This window comes from Humulus lupulus, chromosome 9 (assembly GCF_963169125.1).
Source record: "Humulus lupulus chromosome 9, drHumLupu1.1, whole genome shotgun sequence".
NCBI lineage: Eukaryota > Viridiplantae > Streptophyta > Magnoliopsida > Rosales > Cannabaceae > Humulus > Humulus lupulus.
The window spans coordinates 180531275-180552885 of NC_084801.1; the positions used below are offsets into that span (position 1 = coordinate 180531275).

The window sequence follows — 21611 nt, forward strand, 5'->3', positions numbered from 1 at the left end:
TTCCGAAAATTTGCAGGATGCTCTCACTACAACAAAAAGGTCATTTGCGTCAGTTTAGCACTGCCACAGTTGAGTTTTTGCGTCAGTGTACTATGTGACGCAATTGCCCATGACGCAAACCAGAGTGTCATTTGCGTCAGTGGGGAACTGTCACAAATCTGGCATTTGTGGCAGTGCCCCACTGATGCAAATGACACTCTGGTTTGCATCAGTGCCCCACTGCCACAAATGTTAAAAACGAGTATTTTTTGCGTCAGTTGGGCACTGTCACATAAAGTATTAACCAGGGAAGTTGCAAATGTTTATGCCAATTTCCTTGGCCTGTTTTGATAAAAATAATCAGCAGCAGAAACAGAAAAAATAGCAGCAGAAACAGAAAAATAGCAGCAGAAACAGAAATACAAGAGTATAAGTTTTTATAAACATTTATCTAGAGTTAACATGTGTGATCAAAACTATAAAAGTAATTCAAATATCAAAGTTAATATATGTACTCTTGTGTTCTAAATTTCTAAGTGTCAAACCTACTTAAACTAAAATTTCCTCACCCACTTGCTCATTTGCTAATTGAGATACGCCATAATTGATTCAGTCCACTCATCCCGTATCTCGTTGATTTCGTCGGCCGAATATGGACTCGTATTCGTAAACTAATTAGAAAATATTTAAAATAATAAGTTAGAAATAATCATCCAAAAAAAATCATGAACGATAGTTTAAATGAAAATTAAAAAGCAAAACAATACCTCATTTTTCAAGTAGGCCTTCGGTCTAGGCTGTGAAATCAAGTCTCTAGCAAATTTCATAATGTAAAAGCCACACTCGGTTGGCCCAGTCTGGTTTCGACACTATTACAACATAGTTATCCAAAGTTAAGTATTATATTTAGTAAGTTATTATAATAAAAATATGTCAAAAAGTTGAATACGATAAGTAATATAATTTACTTACCTTAGGAACACAAACTTTTAGATTCATTGACTCTTTTAGTCTTCGGTGTGTATCATATTGATCCAACGCCCTGCACACAATATTAATATTTACCCATATATGAGTTTGAAATAAAATCATAAATTAATTAAGTAAAATGAAAAACTTACATGATAATTATCTCCTTGATTTCCGGACGGAAATGTGAGTTTATAGGATCCAAAAAAGCTACTGAATGACTGTGGGGCTGAATTAATACTAACATCCAATGAAAGCTGCAATAAAAAAACTTGTGTAAGATATTTATCAATAAACAAAATATATGAATATAAAATTAAGTTGACTTACTTGTTGTTCCAAGGACAAATTAGAAACTGTGTCTCTAGCTCCATCTGTAGAAACCGATCAAAGAGATTTTTAGCACGTATTTCATTGGTTCCTGCATTAGTGGACACTAAAGCGGGATGCATGAAAGTGTACATGTGGTTCAATCCCTTCGTTTGCACCAAATCATCGAGGAAGCTACATATAATTAAAAAAGTTAATAAACTATTAAATTTCAAGTTAAACTAAATAAACTAAGATTATAAACACCATTGAACCTCATATATAATGTTAGCTCAGTCTGTCCAATCATCTCATAGTTGCACAAGTGGAGGATATCATCTTTCCCTAAGAGAGCGATAGTTTCGAATCCAAATACCCTTTCAACAATTGGAATCTCTACCACGCGGTCAGCTTGCCATTTATCAATAAACTTCACCAAACACCTCAATATTTTTGTGATAGGCACTTCTGTAGGCTCCTGTGTCAATGCCTCTATTCTTTTCTTTGATTGTCTTGGTTGTTGAGTAGAGGGCACAAGTGGCTCTTTCATTTGTTGATTAGTAAGAACCCAATGTTGTGGCCATCCAACATCATACCCGACTGCTTGTCCAACCAATGTATAACCTTCCATTGTAAGCGGATATGGTAAACTAGCGTTCTCTTGAATGGCTGCCTCAACTCTGAAATGATAATTTCCAGGAGGCAGTTGAACGCTATGTATTTCTGTGCAACAGGTACTTACAAGTTTCCCCTCTGCAACTATATTTTGTGTCGAACCAAGACACAACTTACAATTAATCTGTTACATTCCAATTAATCTGTTAGACTTACTTTTCGATAAACTAGTTTATTTTTACTATATCAAATATATGCAATAATAAATTAATAAGAAACTATTACCTCCTCAGGAAAATTTGACTGTGGTGGTGGGGGAGCACATGGTGCCTGCGTCGATGGTGGTGGAGCAAGTGGTAGCTGTGAGGGTGGTCGGTGAGCATATGATGTCCATGTCGGTGGTGGCGGAGCATGTTGTTGTTCATCACATAAATACAACAAATCAAGTAATCAATCAAACATGCACAATTACAACCTTATATCACCGCAGCGCACAGTCCCAGATCCTATCTCCACTATTTTATAATTCGTACATGCTACTAAGTTCAATATATTAATTATACATTAAGGTTTAAAATATTACCTCTAATATAAAATCCTCCAAAGCTTGATCTCACCAACAAAGTAGTCAACAAAATACCTACTCAAATATAACAATATACAAAAAAATAATAAAAAAGTTAACAAAATATAAAGAAAAATATCATAAAGTTATATTGTAACTAAATAAACAATAAAATGCTTAAAGAAAACAAATAATTTGTTATATGTACTCATTTGTTTACTTAAATCCGAAATAATTTTTTTTTTTAAAGTTAACAACTCACATAAATAAAAATCGACTATAAATATCCTAACTAAATCAATAATAAAATATAACTTAAAAAAACAAACAATTTTAATATATACCTATTTAACCAATTAAACCCAAAATTTAAAAATAATTTTAAAAAGTTAACAAAATATAAACAAAAATTTACTAATAATAATCAAACTAAACATTTAATAAAATGAAACTTATACAAAATATATACATTAATCTATATATATACTCATTTACATAGTAAATTCGAAATTTAATTAAATTTAAAAAAAAAAGTTAATAAAACTATCTAAAAATTAAAAATCCGAAATATAGTCAATTTATAAAAAAAAAAAAAAAATTCACAAAAATTATATTTAAATCATAAAAATTAATAAAATTACACTTACTTGTGGTAATTGTGCAATGTGGGTTCTTGATGTAGAAAACCCCAAAAATCCAATAAAGATCATGGGTTTTCAAATTATATCTTCAAAAAACAAAATCTATACAAAAAAATCCATAAAAACTATATATAAGTTTCATAAACATATATAAATCATTATTTTAACATTAAAATTGAAAAAAAAAATGGCTGAAAACATACCTAAATGGGGAGAACCTTGGTTGGGTGCCGCTGGTTTGGGAGGAAAACGGTATGAAATTATGGTTTGAGTGAAATGGGACTCGGCTGGGACGATGAAGGTTTTATTATAGGAGACCCAGTTGCGTCAGTGGCCCACTAACGGTAATGGGCGTTTGCGTTAGTGCCTCACTGACGCAAACGCTCAGTTACCGTCAGTGGGCCACTGACGCCGTTAACGGCCCGTTTGCGTCAGTGCCCCACTGACACAAACGGTCCCATTAAACAGCGTCAGTGTATGTTATGACGCAATTGGGCCCTCATTTGTGGCAGTGTCCAACTGCCACAAATGTTAATTCTTGGTCAACTGCGTTGACTAACGCGTTTGACTGACACAATTGCCCTTTTTTATAGTAGTGTCTAAATAGCTACAATATATACGGTCATAAAAAAATCGCACCAAAAACTGATCACGGGTCGAGAAACAGTGAGAGCCCCACCGGTAGGACTTAAAGTGAGGCCCCTCATATATTTTTTAACATACTTAATAATCCATAAAATTAAATATATATATATATATGTGATTGGGCTGTCTGTTTCATGCATATAAATGACTATGAAAATTGCTAAAAGGAAATGTCATAGTGATAGTAACCATTGTTCGATCATCATCATCAAATGACATGACACCTTGTATGAAAAATTTAGCGCTTGGTGTGACGTGCTGCGTCATGACACACCTCCAGGGGGCCATTTTGTAGATATGAGCATGCCTTGGTGCTTGATTATTAGTGAAGACTTGCACCAAGTAACCTCATGGGTAGGGGATGACACTTTTGTAATTATGCATGTCTCCCAGACGAAAATCATATATGTTCCTGGGAAGACTTCCTTTCCTTAGAAAGCTCCTTAGGGAGAGGTGACCTGGTGACTTAGGGAAGCACCATGGCCACCAACATATAGGTGCTTAAGCTATGTACTCCATTGCCCTATTAAGTCCTTATATGAATGAAACAATGTTTTTCCATGTCCCTTTGTGTATGCTTTCTTTACGGTCTATGTGTTGCTTGTTTGTTACCTTCGTTGGGCCATCGCGTGCCACTTGACTATGTTGTATGCTCTGGTTGTTGTATGGGATGTTGTCTTTGGATAGCTTGCCCCGCGCTTGCTCCCGCTTCATAATTGCCCTTACATGTGTGAGACTTGTAACGTGGCTAACCATTGAGTTTGTTTACCGCAGGTGTGAATTCTAGGCTGACTTGCTAGCTAAGAGCGCTAACAAGTGCTGCACGTTCCGTCAATTCGAGTATCGAAGTTAGCGGCCCGTGACAGTTGGTATCAGAGCTAAGTTTGAGAAAGCTTGGTGACCCTGCATGATGGTGAGCAACACTCAAAGGATTGAAGCGCTGGAGAGGCGCGTTGGAGAGCTAGACGGCCTGGACGAAAGAGTTAGGGATCTTAGCTCTGTCCGGCTAGAACCGGAGATGACTAACGCAAAAAATCGCGTGGCTGTGTTGGAGCGAGATACGACCAATCTACTAGGCCACATAACTGCAATCGAGCGAAGGGAGAACCTTTCAAGCACATCCAATAGTCCTCAGAGGGAGGAACGTATTGAGGCAGTGGAGCGAGCGGTGAAGGACCTACAAGAAGCATTAAATGACCTCGTAGAGAATTTTAGGGGGTCAATTGAGGCATTGAAGGATGAAATGTTGGAGATGAACACTAAGCTGAACCTCACCATGAGGGCGGTCGGGAATCAGACTACAACTGGACCCATTGGCATGGAATATGGGAGGGTAAAAGTCCCTGAGCCGAGGCCCTACAGTGGGGTTAGAGATTCAAAGGACTGAGAGAACTTCCTCTTTGATATGGAGCATTACTTCAGAGCCGTGAGAGGTGAATCAGAAGATGGCAAGGTCGCCATGGAAACGATGTACTTGTCTGCGGATGCCAAAGTGTGGTGGAGGACGAAGTATGATGACATTCAGAACGGCAGATGCACCATAGCAACATGGGAAGATCTAAAGAAAGAATTCAAGACGCAGTTTCTCCCTGAAAATGTTGCCTACATAGCTCGACGTCAGTTGAGAGAGCTGAAGCACACTGGAACAATCCGAGAATACGTGAAGAAATTCTCTGGGTTGATGATGGATATCAAAGACATGTCCGAAGTGGACAAACTCTTCGCGTTTTTAGAAGGTCTGAAGCCTTGGGAAAAGCAAGAGCTCGAGAGATAGTGAGTGGCTGACCTAGCCACTGCTTAAGCTGCTGCCGAACGACTGACTGATTACTCATCAGGGAACATTCAATCCAAGAAGACCAATCTGTCGACTAGTGGAAGTAATGTTGGGAGTAAAAAGTTTGGGAAGTCTTGGCAGAGCAAGAGTGGGGGAGGAGAGAAAAGGAGTGTGGAGTCTAACTCTCCTAACAAAGGTAATAACCCCCCGTTCAAGAAGCCTCTTACATGTTGGATTTGTACCGGACCTCATAAGTCGACAGAATGTCCTCACAAATCCAAGATGAGTGCCCTCTAGGCGTCATTTGGCCAAGGGGAACAAACCAACGAAGAGGAGGAGGAGGAGTATATGTACATGGGTGCCCTTCGGATGCTGAATGCTCTCAAGAAACACGGTGCGAAAGTGAAGAAGTCCCTTGGAAAAGGACTAATGTATGTGGACACACTCTAAACGATAAAATGACCGGAAGTGTGATGATCGACACGGGTGCCACTCACAACTTCATTTCGGAGATCGAAGCTAAACGTCTAGGACTAAAATGGGAGAAGGACCATGGCCGCATGAAAGCGGTTAACTCAGAAGCCTTGGGCACAACCGGCGTGGCTAATAAGGTGAACATGAAGATCGGCTCATGGGAGGGGCAAACTGACTTGGTGGTCGTGCGAATGGACGACTTTGATGTGATATTTGGTATGGATTTCCTTACGGAAAAGGGAGCCGTTCCCATCCTAGCTACGGGAAGCTTACTCATAATGGGGGAGACACCTGCAGTGGTGCCTGCTAAAGTAGAGCAGCCCCTAGAAACCAAGTTGTTGTCAACCTTATAATTGAAGAAGGGCGTGAGAAGACAAGATCCCACGTATATTATCCTACCCACAATATACGAGGATACGGTGGATGAAGTCATTCCACCAGAAATTCGAATGGTCTTGAAGAAGTATGGGGATGTTATACCGGATCAACTCCCTAGAACCTTACCACCTAAAAGAGGGATTGATCACCAGATTTAGCTGGTGTCGGGAGCTAAACCACCTGCAAAGGCGGCCTATAGGATGGCACCCCTTAAACTAGCAGAACTGAGGAAGCAGTTGAAGAAATTACTAGAGGCAGGCTTCGTCAGACCATCGAAGGCACCATTTGGTGCGCCCGTGCTATTTCAAAAGAAGCACGATGGGAGCTTGAGACTATGTATTGATTATTGGGCTCTCAATAAGGTGACAGTGCGTAATATGTACCCCATCCCCTTGATCGCTGACTTATTCGACCAGTTGAGTGGAGCGAAATTCTTTACGAAACTGGACTTGAGATCAGGCTACTATCAAGTGCAAATAGCATAAGGGGATGAGCTGAAGACAACGTGTGTGACTCGATATGGAGCATTCGAGTTTCGAGTCATGCCGTTTGGGTTGACAAATGCTCCAGCCACATTTTGTACGTTGATGAACCAAAATTTTCAGGAATGCCTAGACAAGCTCGTGGTAGTCTACTTGGACGAAATTGTGGTCTATAGCTCCACAATATAAGAACATCAACGACACTTATCTCAAGTGTTTCAGAAATTGAAAGAGAACCAACTCTATGTGAAGCGAGAAAAGTGCTCCTCCGCACAAGAGAGAATCAAGTTCCTAGGCCACATAGTAGAATGTGGTTGGATCCGCATGGATCTAGAGAAGGCGCGGGCCATTCAAGAATGGAAGGCCCCCACCAATTTGAAGGAATTACACTCTTTCCTTGGTTTAGCCAACTATTATCGAAGATTTGTGGAGGGCTATTCCAGAAGAGCGGCACCCTAGACTGAGTTGTTGAAGAAGGGTGTAACTTGGACGTGGACCGATAGGTGTGTCGAAGCATTTAAGAGTTTGAAGGAAGCTATGATGCGAGATCCTGTCCTCGCCTTACCAGATGTCAGTAGGCCCTTCGAAGTGCAGATAGACGCGTCTGATTATGCTTTGGGAGGGGTACTTGTACATGAGGGCTACCCCGTAGCTTATGAAAGCCGCAAACTTATGGAGGTAGAAAGGCGATACACTGCTCAAGAGAAGGAGCTTCTCGCAGTAATTCATTGTCTACGAGTGTGGAGGCACTATTTGTTGGGGTCGAAGTTTGTGGTGAAAACAGATAATGCCGCAGTGAGTCATTTCCTCACCCAGCCAAAGCTTACCCCTAAACAAGCACGATGGCAGGAGTTCATAGCAGAATTCGACTTTCATTTCGAACACAAGGCGGGCCGTCTAAACTAGGCAGCTGATGCCTTGAGTCGCAAATCTGAGTTCCGACTCTAAAATTGCTAGCAAATATGTCGACTAGCATGGTAACTACTCCAATCCGAGAGCGCATTAAGGAGAACCTGGTGAAAGACCCAGTGGTGAAGACCATCATGAATCTTGCAAAAGAGGGAAAGAATCGCCAATTTTGGGTAGAAGATGATCTTTTGTGGGCCAAGGGTGGCCGCTTATATGTTCCAAAGACGGGAGATTTGCTGAGGACACTAATGAGTGAGTGTCACGACACCTTGTGGGCGGGTCGTCCAGGGTGGCAGAGAATTCATGCCCTATTGAAGCAGGGGTACTACTGGCCACAAATGCGCGATGATATCGTGGAGTATACCAAGACCTGTCTCACCTGCCGGCAAGACAAAGTGGAGAGACACAAGACGCCAGGGTTGTTGGAACCTTTGTTAGTCCCAAGCCGACCATGGGAGAGTGTGTCACTTGACTTCATTACTAGTTTAGCGAAGACAGGAGACTTGAGTGCAATCTTAGTGATCGTGGACAAATTTTCAAAGTATGCAGCCTTCATCCCAGTGTCGAAGTATTGCTCGGCAGAAGAGACAGCGAGACTTTTCTTCAAGTATGTAATTAAGTATTGGGAAGTACCCCAAAATATAGTCAGTGACCGTGATAGAAGATTCACAAGAACCTTTTGGTCCGAGTTATTCAACCTTTTGGTGTCACAACTAAATATTTCCTCAAGCTACCATCCTCAAACAGACGGACAGACTGAAAGATTCAATGATATGCTGGAAGAGTACTTGCGGCATTTTGTCAGCGCCAACCAAAAGAATTGGCCGCAACTACTAGACGTAGCTCAATTTTGTTTCAACTCTTAGAAGAGTTCTTCGTCAAACAAGAGCGCTTTTGAAGTTGTTAACGGTCAGCAACTGCTGTTACCCCACACATTGGATGAGTATCGAGGAAGAAATCCGAGGGCCTTTAATTTCATGAAAGACTGGAAGAAAACCACCGAGATTGCCCGAGCCTATCTAGAGAAGGCATCAAAGAGAATGAAGAAGTGGGAAGATCATAAGAGACGACCACTGGAACTCAAAGCAGGCGACTTAGTGATGATCAAGCTGAGGCCTGAACAACTGAGATTCTGAGGGAATAAGGACATCAGACTCGTCCACAAATATGAGGGTCCTATTCCAGTCATCTCGAAAGTGGGCCTGACCTCCTACAAAGTCAGCTTACCATAATGGATGAAGATACACCCGGTCTTGCACGTCAGCAACCTCAAGCCGTATCACGAAGATCCAGAAGATCCAGTGCGCAACCAGTCTACCAGAGAAGGATTCTGCATCAAGCCACGAAGCAGAAGACAACCTGAAGAAATCCTAGCAGAGAGGACTGTGGTCGTGGACAGAAAGAAGAACAAAGAGTTTCTGGTGAAGTGGAAAGGGCTCGGAGATGAAGAAATTTGCTGGGAAAGGGCGAAGGACTTGCACAAGCTTACGTAGAAGATTGAAGATCAGCAAGGGGCAGGTTCGTCGAGGACGCCGAAGATTTAAGTGGGGGAGAGTGTGACGTGTTGCGTCATGACACACCTCCAGGGGGCCATTTTGTAGATATGAGTATGCCTTGGTGCTTGATCATTTGTGAAGTCTTGCACCAAGTAACCTCATGGGTAGGGGATGGCACTTTTATAATTATGCATATGTCTCCCAGACGAAAATCATATATGTTCCTGGGAAGACTTCATTTCCTTAGAAAGCTCCTTAGGGGGAGGTGACCTGGTGACTTAGGGAAGCACCATGGCCACCAGCAGATAGGGGCTTAAGTTGTGTACTCCCTTGCCCTATCAAGGCCTTATATGAATGAAACGATGTTTTTCCATGTCCCTTTGTGTATGCTTTCTTTACAGTCTATGTGTTTCTTGTTTGTTACCTTCGTTGGGCCATCACATGCCACTTGACTATGTTGTATGCTCTAGTTGTTGTCTGGGATGTTGTCTTTGGATAGCTTGCCTCGTGCTTGCTCCCGCTTCATAATTTCCCTTACATGTGTGAGACTTGTAACGTGGCTAACCATTGAGTTTGTTTACCGCAGGTGTGAATTCTAGGCTAACTTGCTAGCTAAGAGCGCTAACAAGTGCCGCACGTTCCGTTAATTCGAGTATCGAAGTTGGCGGCCCGTGACATTTGGTGACGTCTATAGAGGCTACCAAGCCGCCTAATATGAATCAGAGCTTAAATTTGCAACTAGTGAAATTACATGGAAAAAGATACGAACCAATCTCACGTGTTAATTGACTTAAATAGTAATACAAATTTTTAAAAAAAATTGTAGTAGGAAAGTGAAAGTTGACAAGAATCATGAGGCTCCATCTAAAAACAAATTGGTGATTAATAGAGTTACACATGTTCTTATTAATGGTTTAATATGCTTACACTTATTCCATGTGGGACACAATAGTCTAATATCCCCCCTCAAGATGGTGGCGATTTTTCGCTCACCAATCTTGAATCACCTAATCACAAGTGGCCCATTTTTTTCTCCAGCTCGCTTATTTTTTTGGATCTCAAGTGTCTTTTCGCACTATGCAGATCTCAGATCTCAAGTGTCTTTTTACACTATGCGGACCTCGAGCGGCTTGACTTACTCTTTTGGATCGGTGTGGATCGAATGCCCGCTAGGGAATTGGCTCTTGATACCATGACAAGAATCATGAGGCTCCATCTAAAAACCAATTGGTGATTAGTGGAGTTACACATGTTCTTATTAATGGTTCAATATTCTTACCCTTATTCCATGTGGGACACAATAGTGTAATAAAAGTGTTATCCCCAAAAAATGGAGATCGATGACGTGGCAACAGAGGTGACAAGTGGCAGTACATGGTCCGTAAAAGACACATTAAATAGTCAATAAATACATTGACTCCTCAGAGTTGTGATAAAATTTTGACTGGCTTGAGAAGTGTCATGACCGACCAGGCATGACCTTGTCCGACCAGTCACGACATTACTGCCCAGTAATGACTTTACTGCCCAGTGCACCATGCTAGACCAGAGTGCCATGTTAGAGGAGAGACATGGCATGCTAGACCAGAGTGCCATGTTAGAGGAGAGACATGGCATGCTAGACCAGAGTGCCATGTTAGACGAGAGGCAAGTGCATGTCCTACCAGCACTTGCATATGTCCAGCATGCATGTGTCCGACCAGCACTTGCATGTCCTACCAGCACTTGCATGTCCTACCAGCAAGTGCATGTCCTACCAGCAAGTGTATGACCGACCAGCATGTGTATGTTCGACCAGAGTGGAGGTGATGTGGATCAACCACATAGAGGAGGACTAAGTCAAGATTCCCATAAACGGCTTCAACAAGAACCTGTCTTAGCACACGCGGGAATCTCTCATTCTTCCCACAAATTTGGTGTTCTGTTATATTTTGAATATTTTTGTAATTTAAATATAATAAGAATAATAAAATATCCGGATTCTAGGGGATATGAGATGTATGATCCTAAGCCTATAAATACATGGCTTATGAGATCAGAAAGGAGCTTTTTCTTTTTAGACTTTTGGCAATTTGAAATTTTGGGTCAAAGTTTTCTAGAGAGAGAAAGTGCTTGTATCTAGAAAAATTCTTATATTATTGTAATCTGTACTGAAGAAACTCAGTTGACTTAGTTCATCTGATCTTGAGTACAGATCTATAATCACAACTCTAAGTGGATTTGGCTATTACCAACATATTGGGGCTGAACCACTATAAAAATTGCTGTGTTATTTACTTTCTGTTCAAAAACCGTCTGTGTCGTTTTATTTCTCTTGAAGACTTTATCGTTTTTTACGTTCTCACATCGTTGGCCAAAAACGCGATCAACAAAAAGTTTTTCAATTTTTAAGAAAGTGTGATTTCCAATCCCATGTATATATTGCTCGATTAGGCCAGTCATATGTGGTCATTGTTAGAAATACTGTTAAGGGTAGTTAATCTGGGTTTAGTTTAGCTCCTAATAACTGATTAGTTAGGTTGTTATGAGCCTGTACAGTTGTCTCTAGCTGTATAACTAATTCTGTTGTAACCGTTTGGTGCTCCTCTGTCTATTAATATCAGCTCAGTTAGTCTCAACAAAAAGGTTGAGATCATTTCAGTCATTCTGTCATCTTCATCACATTCCTTTCATTTGTTCGTTCTTTGTTAAATCGTCACATGGTACCAGAGCTACACGGTAATGGCGTCTCAAGGAACGACTCACTCCGTTGCTGACAATGCTCAACAAGCTCCCGCCGCCGTCGACCAAGTTCCCGCCGCCTTCGCTCAAGTTCCCCTCCCCAACAACAATCTGCTTCCGCTTCATCTTCGTCTAGATCGTCACAACTACTCCTACTGGCGTGTTTTAGTTCTGGCTGCTCTGCGCGCGTACAATCTTGACGGATATGTTCTCAGCACTCTTCCTCAGCCACCGTCGATGACTGCAGGTACGGATCAACCAAATCCTCTTCATGCTCAGTGGATTCGCTTTGATCAGTTTGTTATGCATTGGATTCTCAATTCTGTTACTGAAAACATGCTCGGACATGTGGTGCGTTGCCGGACTTCGGCCGAGATCTGGACGATTCTTGCACAACTCTTTGCCACAAAGTCGAAAGCAAGGATACTTCAGATCAAAGGACTCCTCCAGTCCACCAAGAAGGGATCCATGTCGATCGATGACTATCTCTTGAAGATGAAGACCTACGCTGACAATCTCTCTGAAGCAGGAGATCCGATCTCCGACGATAGCTTGTGCCTGTATGTTCTTGGTGGATTAGGACCGGAATACGAAGCTACAGTAGTCAATCTGACCAACAGATCTGAGCCGCTGACGATCCAAGACGTCCAGTTCAGCCTTCACACGCAAGAAATGCGACTCCAGCAGCTTACATCGTCCAACATCGACAATGTACAAGCCAATCTTGCTGGACTCTCTGTTCGCGATCAGAACAAACCTCGTGGACGTGGATCTTGGCGGGGCAACAGACCTCCTAGTGGTGGACGTGGATTCGGTCGATCGAGCCGACTGAGCTGTCAGTTATGTGGAAGGACTGGACATACGGTGCATCGTTGCTTTCATCGGTTTGATGTTCATTTTCCAGGGACTCAGCCTCCCAGTGATTCGCCCCCAAACAACAACACTGAGTCACCACATGCCTTGATCTCTGAAGCAACATACACTGAAAATGCACCGAGTGCTTGGATCCTTGACTCAGGAGCCACGAACCACATGACTCATGACGATCACGCCTTGAAAAACAGAACTGACTACAAAGGGAAAGCAAAGGTAACAGTCGGCAATGGTGAGTCTCTACCTATTTCACATATTGGTTTTAATTCAATATCTACTGTTAAAGCTAATGAGTCTTTAATCCTCAAGGATATATTACTTGTGCCTAATTTGACCAAAAACCTTGTTAGTATATCACAGTTCACAAAAGATAACCATGTCATTCTTGAGTTTGATTCCTCTTCCTGTGTTGTCAAGGACAAGAATACGAGGCAACCACTTCTTCAGGGCTCCCTTTGTGATGGACTCTATACACTTCAGGTCTCAACGTCCAAGTCTTCTCTTGCTACTCCATTGTCTAAGTCCACTACAATAAAACCGCCTATCAAGCAAGCCTACAATATAACCACTACAAGCAATGTAGTATCTGATAAGTCTAAAGATGCTATGATATGGCATTCTCGTTTAGGTCACCCCTCTAAACCTGTACTAGCAAGTGTATTGTCATCAATAAATCCCTCTTTGAAGTGTAAACATGTAGAGTTCTGTGATGCATGCCAAATTAGCAAACTACATCAGTTTACGTTTAAGACTACGTCTAATAAAACAACTATGCCTTTTCAATTAGTACATTCAGATGTATGGGGCCCTTCCTTTTACTCTTCAATTGATGGCTATAGGTATTATTTGAGTTTTGTAGATGATTACTCTAAACATGTATGGCTTTATCCAATGAAAGTAAAATCTGAAGTTTTTCTCTTATTCCAGCAGTTTAATACCTTTGTTGAACGTTCATTTAATACAAAGATTCAAAGCATCCAAACGGATCTTGGGGGTGAATATAGGTCTCTGTTTCAGCTGCTTAATGAACTAGGCATCTCTCGAAGGCATTCCTGTCCTCACACACATCAACAACAAGGTCGAGTGGAGAGGAAACATAGACATGTTGTTGATGTGGGACTCACCCTTTTAGCCCATGCCAACATGCCACTCAATCTCTGGTGGGAAGCTTTCTCCACAGCTGCTCACTTGATTAATAGGCTCCCCACACCAATCTTAAACAACATCTCACCATATGAAACTCTACACCAATCAAAACCAGATTACACATTGTTTAAAACGTTTGGGTGTGCTTGTTTTCCCCTCCTTCGCCCATACCAAAATCACAAAGTCTCCTTCAGGTCATCCAAGTGCGTGTTCGTTGGATATAGCTCCCTACATAGAGGTTACAAGTGTCTCCATCCATCAGGCAAACTCTATATTGCACGTAGTGTCACCTTCAATGAATCTGAGTTTCCCTATAGTATATTATTTCAGTCCTCTAAAACTCCACAATCACCCAACACCACATACTCTACTCCTGGCTTTAGTCTTCCCCTAGTGTCACTCAACAAACCAGTGCCATTATCCTCACCTAATAGGCCTTCAGAGTCATCACAACAGATCTCTCCAGTGTCAAATTCTCCTGTTCAAAATCACCCCTCTACTCCTTCTTCACCAATCATTAGTACACATGAGTCCCCTGCAACACCAAACTCTTCTGAGTCACAGTCATTATCTAAGTCTCAACACTTAGATATGCCAACTGTTCCCCCTTTTATTCCCATTTCAGATATACAAAATAGTTTACCCTCACCTCCGAACCCCACAAATGGTCATCCCATGGTCACTAGGTCAAAGACAGGCAATCTAAAACCAAAGAATTATTTGGCTAATCTTTCCACTGAATTAGAACCTCTAAATGTGAAAAGTGCACTCACTAACCCTTGCTGGAAACAAGCAATGCTCTCTGAATTTCAGGCTTTGCAGGCAAACAATACATGGAGTCTAGTTCCTCCCACTCCAGATATGGCTGTCATCAACAACAAATGGATCTTCAGGATAAAGTATAACAGTGATGGCACTATCAATCGACATAAGGCCCGTTTAGTAGCAAAAGGATTCCAGCAGACTCCAGGCATCGATTTTCTTGAGACATACAGCCCAGTGGTGAAGCCATGCACGATAAGGGTTATGTTCACACTTGCCGCAGCTCATAAGTGGGAAATACAACAAGTCGACATCAATAATGCTTTCCTGAATGGCAATCTTCAAGAAACCGTATACATGCATCAACCTGAGGGCTTCATCAACTCTACATTTCCAAACCATGTCTGTAGACTTCACAAAGCAATCTACGGCCTTCGTCAAGCACCTCGTGCGTGGTTTGATCAACTCAAGTCGTATCTGCTCAGCTGGGGTCTTCAACACTCTAAAGCAGATACCAATTTATTCTTCTCAGTTGGCAATGGCAAGCAACTCTTTGTACTAGTATATGTCGACGACATATTAATCACTGGCAGTGATAGTGCTCAAATACATCGTCTTATAGTGGATCTCAATCTTCGCTTTGCCTTAAAAATGCTTGGTCCAATGCAATACTTCCTTGGTTTTGAGGTTTCGCGAACATCAGACGGCATCTTCTTGAGTCAGGCAAAGTATACTCGTGACTTACTCAACAAGACGAATACGTTAGACTCCACTCCTCAGCCGACCCCCATGTGCCCCAGTTTCAAACTCACACTTGATTCAGGAGCTCCTTTAGCCAATCCAACCTTGTATCGGTCAGTCATAGGCGCTCTACAGTATCTCACACTAACGAGACCGGACATCTCCTTCGCAGTCAATCGCCTGAGCCAGTATCTGAAAGCACCAACAACAACGCACTGGACAGCCTGCAAGAGAGTCCTTCGTTACTTGGCTGGTACACCATCTCAAGCACTTCGATTCACCAGCAGCTCTTCCCTGGATTTGCATGCTTTCTCTGACGCCGACTGGGCCGGATGTCTAGATGATCGCAAGTCGACATCTGGTTATGTTGTATTCCTAGGAGGCAATCTGATTAGCTGGTGTTCAAAGAAACAGTCCGTCATAGCCCGATCGAGTACGGAGTCTGAGTATCGAGCTTTGGCGCTGGCAACTGCAGAACTCATTTGGCTACAGTCGCTTTTAGCTGAACTGCGCATCTCTACGTCTGCTTGTCCGGTTCTGTGGTGTGATAACTTGGGGGCAGGCTCCTTAGCATCGAATCCCGTATACCACGCCTGAACAAAGCATATTGAAGTCGATTTACACTTTGTTCGCGACAGAGTTCTGGCCAAGCTTCTGGATGTTCGATATGTCGACTCCGCAAACCAAGTAGCTGATATCTTGACAAAACCCTTACCAATAGAACACTTTAACAGTCTTTGTAACAAGTTGGGACTTCAATTCTCTATGTCCAACTTGAGGGAGGTGTTAGAAATACTGTTAAGGGTAGTTAATCTGGGTTTAGTTTAGCTCCTAATAACTGATTAGTTAGGTTGTTATGAGCCTGTACAGTTGTCTCCAGCTGTATAACTAATTCTGTTGTAACCGTTTGGTGCTCCTCTGTCTATTAATATCAGCTCAGTTAGTCTCAACAAAAAGGTTGAGATCATTTCAGTCATTCTGTCATCTTCATCACATTCCTTTCATTTGTTCGTTCTTTGTTAAATCGTCACAGTCATTTATGAAAAAGTGATGGTATATTAATTTCTATAAAAATTAATTATTAATGACCAAAATAACAGTGATGACTATATACAGAGATTAATTAGATTTTAATATCAGGATGTATAATTGTATTTGCAAAGTACAATAATAGCTGTTAGTCGAGTATTTACGAGTGCAAAACACGATAAAAATTCTTCTCTTGCCGACTTGAATTTTCAACTCTCCATTGACAAAATTTTCTTGAGAATAAAATAATGTATTGATAAACTATACTAAATAATTTTCAAAATAGAGTGAAGAAAAAAAAACGATAGAGAAAGAAAGATACAATAAATCTAATAATAACGAGAGAATTTCGAATCTCCATTTAATAATATTAGCAAAATGAGCCTTTTATATTATTATATTTCGAATCTAATGCATGCATAATTGGATAATGAGTTGACTGAGACTGATTGGTGTTTGTAAGCCATATGAGAAATTAATGTATTAACCTTTTAGAAAAATAAATTAATGTAATTTGTCTTTTTTTTTTGTGCTTATATACAATAAAAGAAAATAAATTATTTAGCAAATTATTGACTTGATATATGCTCTTTTTAAAAGAAAATTAAGATTAAAATTATTTATAAAAATAGTTTTAATAATATTTATTTATAATAGAGTATTTTAAGTATATTTTTTTTTTATATTTTGGAATATTTAAAAATGGTTTTCTTAACCATTTATAAAACAAAACAAAAAGGTCACCAAAAGGTTTGCCATATCAAAGTATATAGAATCGCAAGGCAAACTGGAATATAGCTTATAGATATAGCCATGATTTCTAAGATTCTGATATTGCTTCTCTTGCTATCCATAACCGTGACAGTAACAGTAACAGTAGCAGCATCTTCATCTTTCATCTTCAATGGATTCCGTTCAAGAGACCTGGAGCTCGACGGCTTAGCTGAAATAACATCCAATGGCGTCCTGAGGCTGACAAACGACACACATCAGAAAACGGGTCATGCTTTCTTTCCCAAACCAGTCACCTTCAAGGTCACCCCAAACGGCACCGTTTCTTCCTTCTCCACCATATTCGCCTTCACCATCATATCGGACATCCCGAACCTGGGCGGCCACGGCATCGTTTTCGTCATTGCTCCAACGAGCAGAGGTCTAACCGGAGCTCGTCAGAGCCAGTACCTTGGCCTTTTCAACGAGTCCACCATTAAAGACAACGCCGCCAACAAAGTCGTCGGCGTCGAGTTCGATACGGTCTGCAACGCTGAGTTGGCAGACATCGACGGCAACCATGTGGGGATTGACATTAATGATTTAAGATCGGTTCAAGCTAAATCGGCGAGTTATTTCGACGAAAAAAAAGGAAGGTTTGAGAACTTATCTCTTATAAGTGGTAAACCAATGAAAGTATGGATGGAATATGAAGCTGTTAAGAAGCAGATGAACGTCACTTTAGCCCCGGCCAAAGCTGTTAAACCCCGAAAACCGCTTTTATCTTTGAACAAAGATCTTTCACCGTTCATAAAGGACACCATGTATATAGGTTTTTCTTCCTCAACTGGGACTCTTATGAGTAATCACTATGTTCTGGGTTGGAGTTTTGAGATTAATGGCGAAGCTCAAGAGCTTGACTTCTCCAAACTCCCGAAGCCTCCTCGAGTCGGACCTAAACCAAAATCCAAGCTTTTGACCATTGGGTTACCGGTTATTTGTTCGAGCTTGGTGGCTCTAGTGATCTCGAGTTTAGTTTATTTCGTTAGAAGAAAGAGAAAATTTGCAGAACTAATTGAAGATTGGGAGCTCCAATATGGACCCCAAAGGTATAAATTCAAAGATTTGTATATAGCCACGAAGGGTTTCCAGAACAGCGATTTATTGGGTACTGGAGGATTTGGTAGAGTCTATAAAGGAGTATTACCCTCCAAAACGGAGATCGCTGTGAAAAGAATCTCTCACGAATCAAGACAAGGTATGAAAGAATTCGTGGCTGAAATCACCAGTCTCGGTCGACTCCGGCATCGGAACGTGTTATCCCTTTTGGGCTATTGTCGCCGGAAAGGTGAGCTTCTTTTAGTCTACGATTACATGCCCAATGGCAGCCTAGACAAGTACCTATACGACAACCCAAAAATGACACTAAATTGGAACCAAAGATTTTGGGTCATAAAGGGAGTTGCCTCAGGTCTATGCTACCTCCACCATGAATGGGAACAAGTCGTCATCCACCGTGACGTGAAAGCCAGTAACGTACTACTTGACGACGAGTTAAACGGCCGGTTAGGAGACTTCGGCTTAGCTAGAATGTACGAACATGAAAGCAATCCACAGACAACCCAAGTCGTTGGCACACTCGGGTACCTCGCCCCGGAACATGCCCGAACCGGGAAGGCCACAACGAGCTCTGACGTCTTTGCATTCGGAGCTTTTCTGCTCGAAGTGGCATGCGGACGACGACCCATTGAAGGGAGAGGGACGAGGACGGAGGAGATGATTTTGGTGGACTGGGTTTTCTCTTGTTGGAGCAAAGGAAGAATTATTGAGGCCATGGATTCGAATCTGTTAGAATCAAATTCTAACGTTATAGAGGAGGAAGTGGAGTTAGTATTAAATCTGGAGTTGTTTTGTTCACTTTCAGAACCGGAGGTGAGACCGAGCATGAGGCAAGTGGTTTCGTTTTTGGAGAGAGATGTACCGCTGCCAGACTTTTCAACGATGGGGCTAACGGCGGCAGGCTTAACATTCGCGCATAAAGAAGGGTTTGATGATTTTGCGGTGTCGTATCCGTCGTCTACTGCGTATTACACTCAGGCGTCATCGTATTCTACGGCTGAGTCCCTCGTCTCTGGTGGTCGATGGGATGTCTTTGAATCATAAGCTTAAAGTGATTTGATACTTTTATTTTATTTTTTGGCTATGTAATAAGCCTGTGTTTTTTTTTTTGATGTGTTTAAAAAATTTGAAATGCTTTGAGTTATCTTCTTTTAGTGTTAAACACCAATAACTATACTAATAACTATTTGTAGTGTTAGCAATTTTTTTAGGCTGAGAAAATGCATATTATGAAAATTTAGAAGAAAATTAATTATCGTCAAATTAGAGAAAAATCATCTTTATTTCTAGTTTAGTAAACCAATTATTTTATTGTATCACTTTTTCATATTTATCCATTAACATTATTATTATTAGTTTAAATAGAATTTTTGTACTCCGAACTATTGTCACTATAAAATTATACTTCCAATTTTTCTGTTTATAAAAATTTTCATTTGGTACCTTGTGTTTTTGCTAAGTATTATTTTGTTTCTTTTTCTAATAATGTTCACATGGTACCCCGTATTTTAAAACCAAACATATTTGTTGTCCTACACTTAGATTTGATAAATAAAATTTTGTCAATATGGTCAAACTGTCATCAATTATATGTAATTAAATAATTAAATTTTAATTTGGAACTTATGTAATTGGTAAAATTTTATTAATGAAATTTGAGTTTAGAGTAATATGTATGATTTTAAAATACAAGATAGCAAATATGTACGATTTCAAAATATAGAGTGTCAAATGAGCATTATTGTAAACACATGGTACCAAAACGATACTTTACAAAAACACAGGGTACCAAATATTTACCTACCCATTAATAAAAATTATATGACTTCTGTTAGTTTCCGTCTTATTTGGCTAATATAATGTTTATTTGACACTTTAGGCACTAATGTCGCATTGTCACGTAAATATCATGTGTATAATTCAAATTAAAACAAATAGAAATAAAAATCACTTTAAAAACTTAAATAATATAATTAAAAATCACAAACTTTCCATTTTTAATCACTATATCTTTAAGAAAGAAAATAAAAAATATCTTGAACGAAAAATCCAGAAATCTAAGATAGTGTTTGTATCATTAACTTAAAAATAGTTTTTTGAAAACAAATAAAGGATTTTGGCATTTGGCATTATTTTCATAAAATAATTTTTAAAATCAAAGTTACAAAAATATAAAATTTTGAGAACTATAAAAAGTATTTTGTTGTTATCCAATTTTTTTGTCTATTTTTTTCTCACATCACTATTTTAATTATTATTATGTCATATCATTTATTCTCACATCACTTTCTCACTCATCATTTTCTCTCTCCTCAGTTTCTCTCACTTTGGTTTCTCTCTCATTAGTTTCTCTCTACTTATTTTTTCTCTCATAACTTTCACTTTCGCTATTTTCGCTCTTCTCACTTTCTTATCTTCTCATTTTCTCTCTCATCACTTTCTATCTCCTCATTTTCTCTCATTACTTATAATCTTATTATTTTATTTCTCATCACTTACTATATCATCATTTTCTCCCTCCTCACTTTTTCTCTTATCATTTTCTCTCTCGCAACTTCACTTTCTTTCTCATCATATTTTCTCTCTCATTTTTTCTCGCATCACACTTTCTCTCATCTTATTTCTTTTTCATCACTTTATCTTTCCTCAAATTTTCTCTCCTTACTTTCTCTCCTTTTTTATCACTTTTTCTTTCACATTACTTTATCTCATTATTCATTACAAACTTTTCAAATATTTTTCTCTTTGTAATTATATTTATTAATTTTTTATTTAAGATTGTTTAAAAAAACTAAAAAATTATTTTTAGTAAATATTAATAAAAGATATCTTGTTTTTTGAAAACTACAAAAACAATTTTCAGTTCTCATTTTTTAAAACAAAAACAGAAAACACGCCAAACAATCCCTAACACTATAAATCCTCTCTTTATTTATTATATTCCTTGGCATTAATTACATCAAGCACCCTCTCACAAAATTATTATTTTGGTGTTGGCCAAAAATCGAGTCAACAATTAGATAACTATATGTTACTTTTTACTCATGTAAAAATAAAATCGATTATTGGCCAAAACGATGTTTTTTCGATGTAAAATTGATGCTTTTGCGATATAATCATGAAATTTTTTTTTGCAGAAACAATGTTTTTTCAATGCAAAATCGATGTTGTTTCGATGCTTTTGGGATGCAATCATGAAAACTTGATTTTTGGCCAAAATGATACTTTTTCGATGCAAAATAGATGTTGTGTTTGATGCTCTTGCATTGCAAT

General features: G+C 39.8%; 1 protein-coding gene across 1 annotated transcript; it reads left to right on the forward strand.

The window, feature by feature from the left end:
* Positions 1 to 17321: 17321 nt before the first annotated feature.
* Positions 17322 to 19447, forward strand: LOC133802575 (L-type lectin-domain containing receptor kinase IV.1-like). Its single transcript, XM_062240915.1, has one exon. The coding sequence runs from the start codon at positions 17322 to 17324 to the stop codon at positions 19380 to 19382; it is 2061 nt and encodes a 686-aa protein (XP_062096899.1). The 3' UTR covers positions 19383 to 19447.
* Positions 19448 to 21611: the final 2164 nt, after the last annotated feature.

Coding starts and splice junctions, on each gene's coding strand:
- LOC133802575 (XM_062240915.1), top strand. CDS start 17,322: ATGATTTCTAAGATTCTGATATTGCTTCTCTTGCTATCCATAACCGTG.